This window comes from Schistocerca nitens, chromosome 4, assembly GCF_023898315.1.
Source record: "Schistocerca nitens isolate TAMUIC-IGC-003100 chromosome 4, iqSchNite1.1, whole genome shotgun sequence".
Taxonomy (NCBI): Eukaryota; Metazoa; Arthropoda; class Insecta; order Orthoptera; family Acrididae; genus Schistocerca; species Schistocerca nitens.
In genome coordinates this window covers 956,291,373-956,297,372 of record NC_064617.1, presented here as the reverse complement: position 1 = coordinate 956,297,372, position 6,000 = coordinate 956,291,373, and the positions used below count along the sequence as shown (strand labels likewise).

Genomic DNA, 6,000 nt, shown 5'->3' with positions numbered 1-6,000 from the left:
AATTAGTTGCTTCAATAGCTGTCAACTATATTTACTGGGTACCTACAACATTTTCTAACTTAAGACAAATTTACGAATATACGCCCTAAAATGGATGTATGATGATTCTCAGATGTAACCTTAACATATTTGTCAATCCTTTTAATTTGTGGTGACTAAAAGTATGTATGCTAGAAGCCAATAATAAATAAATAAGAAATAAAAATGATTGTTCCTCGTCGCCATAGGAAATGACAGTCGTTACGCGGATCGCGTGTAAATGGAACGTGCCTAACGTCTGTTTGTAAATGTTATCGTTGTGTGTTGGAACTGTCAACTAAGGCTGCGACACTTTTTGAAAAGACGCGTTTATTGTTTATTTTGTTTTACATGTGTAAAAAACAACAGAATGTTTGAGAAGTAGTTATAAAACCGTGAACCAATTAGATTGTTGCTAGAAATGGATTCTAGTAAGTATTGTGATATAAATTAAAACAATTGTTTTAGGTAAATATTACTATATCCGTCAATTTTAGGTGAATCGAAATGTAGGGTGAAGGAACATTTCGCTCTCAAAGCGTATAAACTTTATCTCCGCTCTAATAATGCAGGTTTCATTTACTGACAGTATCCCGTAATATAATCATTCGTTTCGGTATGCATCTATCCTTTTGAATTTTTAGCTAAGTTTGAGTTTTGTCTCCTACAGCTGTTCAGCAGTGTATCGTTTATGAAGCTGATTCATGGAATTCTTTGTCTGAAGCAATTGAAAAGATACTGCAAAATAAACCGATTGGTTGGGTATCATTTGAGCAGATGTACGCCATTGTATATAAATGTGTATGTAGTGGATCTGCAGAGAAGATGCATGGTGATCTCCTAGAGCTCTGTTCTAAACATTTAGATGAAGTGGAACAAACCTTAAGGGAGAAGAAGACAGCTCATTTTCAAAATCATGTGAGAGATTTTTTTTAAATTGTACGTTTTGGTGTAACCAAGCGGGTGTTTGTATAGAATTTCAGTTTGTGTCTTTTTATTTTTCAGGATGATGACTCTGTGAGCTTTGTTCTCTCGTTTCGTGATGCGTTAGAACTGTACCTGAATGCTGTTCCCCAGATAACACCTATATTTGGATTCATGGTTAGTAAACTAAATTCCAGTTTGTAAATTATACAAAGTACTGCTAAGCAAGAAATAATTTCCCATTGTTGTCAAGTAATCTGTGATTTATGTTGGGAAAGACAGGAACTGCGATGACAAATCTTAATTTTGCATGTCTTCAGTCATTCTTTAGTTAACTTCATTATGACTGTTTCCTTAGTATCTGTTACCAAATCTCTAAATAAGCAAAGTGCCTTTTATTTGTCAAAAAGATTAATCACAGACACTACTGAAATGGTCAGTAGCGACTCTTACTAATAACTTCATTGTGTTCGTGAAATATGTACTATTTTACTGTCGGACTAACTATTAGAAGATTATGTGACAGCTGTGTGGCTTGTTCAAGTTGTTTTCATACATTTTATGTAGGTGTAGAATTGTTCCACTTCTTAGAGTTAAAAGGACCTTATGAAATTGTATTAAAATGATCGATATTTTAAAATAAATATGTTGAAATGAAAATTCATTAGTGATGTAAGTTAGACTTAATTCAGTTGGTAAAAAGAAAAACAGCAAGAATGACATCTCAGTTTCTTCAATTCTGAAATATTTGTGTGACATGATTTTTAGCAAAAGCTTCTTCACTTCACGGTGCAAAACTAACTAATTCTGAAACACTGTTATTTATTTAGCACATTTTTGTTCAGGATACACCTTCCTCAAACATTAAGATATTAAGCAAATGTAATAATTTGCAAAACCAATATGGGCTGCTGATAAATAACTCTTTATTTGTTACTAGTTTTTGTTATGATCTTCAGGTATCATACAGTTACTCACAGGATCCTTCATGGCAACATTCTTAGTGAGGTGTCCAGTAAATTAAAAGCCGTCCTGCATGACTGCCATCAATATTGAAATGCATACAAAATACAGTCAGTAATGAAATGTACTAACAGAGTTAATAGTCTTCATCCATTATCATAATAAAGTCCCATCTTTTTCTGTGATCACTCTACAGGGATGTATTTTATGTCATGCCACCATAAGAATATGGCCACATGTACTTTTGGTACTTGAATGTGGTCAGAAGATTAAAATCAGTAGTAAACAAAGCATAATTTATCAGCAATCCGTGGCAGTTTGAAATATGGTTTTTTTTTTTTTTTTGTTTCCCCCCCCCCCCCCCCCCAAATATTTATGAGCTGTGAGGTACAGCCTTCACAAAATATATTAAGACATTCATCAACATTTGACATATTTGTTTATGAACGAAGTGATTTTTACTACTAACAAGTGTGCAGTGCTAGGATGAGCATGGAGTGGGTAACAGATAAGGCCGTAATAAGAAAGGGAGATTTGAGAAGTAAATATGCCTGAAACAAGTAGATGGTGAACCTAGGTAGACATCCTAGCCACCAGGAGCCATTGTGGCTGGGCTGAGGTGGACTAAAATCCAGAGAGAACGAACACTTCCAGCTCACTGCTCTGGCCACATTTCTGCAAGCAGCATGTGATTTTGTCTCTGCACATTCTGTTGGTTGTCTACAGGAGTCACACATAAAAGTGTAATCTGCCAGGAACCAGTATCAGAATGAAATGCTTCTGTCCAGAAATATAGCCTGGCCTGGCACATAGACCATGCAAAAGAGTGCCAATTAGGGAGTGCTAAACCATCCGTGAGACAAAAATAAACTACTCTACATTATCGTAGACAGATAGTGGCTTTTACCCATGCCCTTAAAAGAAGGGGGGGACTGAGACTGATTATTCTGCTGACTAGGAGCCACTCGAATAAATCAGGGAATCAAATAAAATTACACAATTTATTGCATAATTGAATAAATGTATTTTCTGTTTCATAAAGTATGATGTAATGTCAAACACTGATTTAAAGAAGACTATAAAGTAATCAATCCACCCAACGAACCGTCTACCCGACGGGAGGCCCTAGTCACATGACATTATAAAATAAAGTCATTTAGAGGTGGGATATTTATTTTCTTTTCGAAATATTATGTGGTTCTTGAAATGGGCTAGCCCAGCACTCAGAAATTGCAAAATATATCTGGATTTATACTCTGAAGACCAGATATTTATCAGTAAATGTAGTACACTGTCAAGAATCATTAAACAATTTGGAAGACTCTTAATTTTTTGTTATTTGTTAATGAAATGAGAAACAGAACAACTGCTTTATGGTGCATTAATGATATGATGACATTTATTACCAAAACGTTCTAGTCTGTGAACAATAGTAATTTAAAGGAAATACTATTTTGATTATAATCTACTTGCATGCAGAGAGTTGTGACAAATACAGTTCTTTGATGTACCATCCCTTGTTTTTGTCCTTTTTGGGGGCAGTACGACAAGGAAATTTTGTGTTAATTGTTACAGGAAAATGTTCATTTGTTAACAACCTCCACAATCCCTCCCCCTCATTTACTTCAAAAGCTTAATTGAAAAATTTTATTTGGATCACAATATGAAGGATTTCAAAGTTCAAAGAGGGCACATGATATTTTATGAAATGCAAATTCAGTATTACTAACTATGAGACAAACCTTTATCCAAACAGTATGTTGGTGAATATAAAAATGTACTGTAAAAAGCCAATAATATTTTGTTGAATAAAAAAGCTAATAGGCCTGCTGTTTGAGATCAACAGGATGTATAGCTACAATTCCCTCCGCCACACACCGTCAGGTGGCTTGCGGAGTATGGTTGTAGATGTAAAATTGACTGTGAAACAGTAAAAAAGAGATTGTATCTTCGTATACAACATTTCTGGGTCTTTTGCATAGGGAGTTCAAGTTGAAATGGCAAGGTTGATGTGAAGAAAAAAAAAAAAAAAAAAGCCATGCTTTTCTTCCAGGATAATGCACTGCTCACCACAGTGGGCTAGTGTGATGACCAGTGAGTTGTTGCATTGCATGCAAATTGCTGTAAATTTGTATTTGTCGAAACTGGGTACAAATTTCTTTCTTGGAGAAATAAGAAATAAATCGAACTTAAGGGAAGTTGTGTTTAGAAATTTGATGTGTTGCAGGAAAAACAGTTATGTACTTTGTTTTTTTATTAAGCTTTTCTGTGGTGGTATGCCTCTCGTAGTGCTTCTTTACATGTGGCATACATTTAATATCGGGTACAAGACTAGAATATAACTAGCATAAATAGTGAAAACAATAATAGCTATAATAGAAAAAGCATTCACAGTTGATTGTAGTTGTTGAGAAGCAGAATAGCAAAGACGAATTACAAGCAGGTAGATTTAAACATAGGGCACTAGCAACAATGGAAAAAGAGAAGAAGAATGTGATGGAATGCAAGTAATGAAGGAGGAGGGATGGGGAGTGGTCTGATTGAATGAGGAATAGAAAGAGAGAGAATCGTAACTGGAAGACGTTAAGAACATTTTCTTTTCTGTAGAAAATTATTGGCTTATGTTAATTTTTTAGGGAAAAGTTGTGATGTTGACAAAAGGAAGTATTTTGGCATTTTTCTCGAATGCTGCTGGGTGTCAAATTGCAGTGTGACATGTTCGAGAGGTGAACAAAGGCAACAGAAAAGGAATTTGAAAATATTTTTGTTTTGTGGGTTGTTATAGCTAGTTTACTAGATGAGTGAGACCTTGTCTTAAGATTATGAGATGAATGAGATTCAAGTAACAATGAACTGACTAAAAAAGAATAGGTAGTATTAATGTTAAAAAACATGTAGCTTCCTGTTTATAAGAGGTCCTGGAAGTGGCGGCCATGGGTATCCAGGCATCGCCAACTTCATGTGATGACGTTACCAGCAACACACTGTAATCCTGACAGCGTGATGGTGTTAATTTCTCTAGTAACGTTCCATTTAAGGTCATCTGTTGTGTGAAGATTGTCAGAATACACTTCACTGTTTAGTATGCCCCATAAATAAAAATCACACAGTGTTAAGTCTGGGGATCTTGGGGGGCCAGAGGCAAGTCTGTTGTCAGGGAACATGTTGGTGATGGAGGACACACTGTGGTTGGATGTGTGAGCGGTTGCTCCATCTTGTTGGAATACTCATACAGCTTCTCTGCATTTCTTAACTGTGCGTAGAAATAGTCAGAGATATCTAGATATCTGGCACTGATTTAGGTGTGATTGAAAAATATGGGGCTAATACTCTGCATGCCGGACAACGCACACCAAACACCTATCTTCTCTGAGTGGAGAGGTTCTTTATGCAGAATATGTTGGTTGTCCTGTAACCTGTATCTGCAATTCTGAGAGTTTAAATAACCTGACAAATGAAACCAGGCCTCATATGACATGAATTAAAGCAATGGGTCCAAGTAACCATTACCATCTGATGTTAACAACCAGTTACAATAATTAATTCTTTTTTTACTGCTCCTCAGATTTCTACTCTTGCACCACTCTCACATGATAGCTTTGAATTCCACTTCTTTTAGTACACAGTGATTCAATGTACGAGATACACCAACATGCTTTGATAACCTCCTTACTGACTTATGAGGACTTCTCGTAATGTTCATGCGAATTCTGTCTATAGTTTCAGTGGTCCTCACTGTCACTTGCCTGTTCCTCTGCACTTTCTGAACGGATGCTATAGCTGTCCATTTCTTATACAGATCGTTAATAGTGCTGGTCTGGGGAATTTCCTACCAGGAAACTTTGTGTAACACTCCACAATATCAACTTGTTTTTCTAATGCAAACTGCCCCATTTCTGTAACAACTCAGCAATTCGAGCTTTTTACAACAACTGATGCACTAATACACAGCTGAATTGAACTTTTCGTTAAAGTGAAGTATAAGCCAACTTTAAAGACAGCGTTGCCACTTCACAAGCATTTTGACTAGAGATGATTGACCGGTATGTGAGACCTACCGATTTTATGTGAGACACTCTGTAGTTTACTCCAACT

At 35.9% G+C, this 6,000-nt stretch overlaps 1 protein-coding gene across 2 annotated transcripts in view; it reads left to right on the top strand.

The window, feature by feature from the left end:
- Positions 1-279: 279 nt before the first annotated feature.
- The window catches only part of LOC126253632 (CDK2-associated and cullin domain-containing protein 1-like), a 64,049-nt gene continuing 58,328 nt past the window's right edge, over positions 280-6,000 (top strand). Inside the window, exons 1-3 of one of the 2 annotated variants that reach the window (XR_007546008.1) lie at positions 280-449; positions 689-936; positions 1,024-1,119. Coding sequence is in view for 1 of the 2 variants with exons in the window: in XM_049955117.1 (XP_049811074.1) it covers positions 440-449; positions 689-936; positions 1,024-1,119 (354 nt within the window). In the remaining variant the exon portion in view is untranslated. The remainder of the gene's footprint in view (positions 450-688; positions 937-1,023; positions 1,120-6,000) is intronic. The other variant, XM_049955117.1, reaches the window with a different exon arrangement.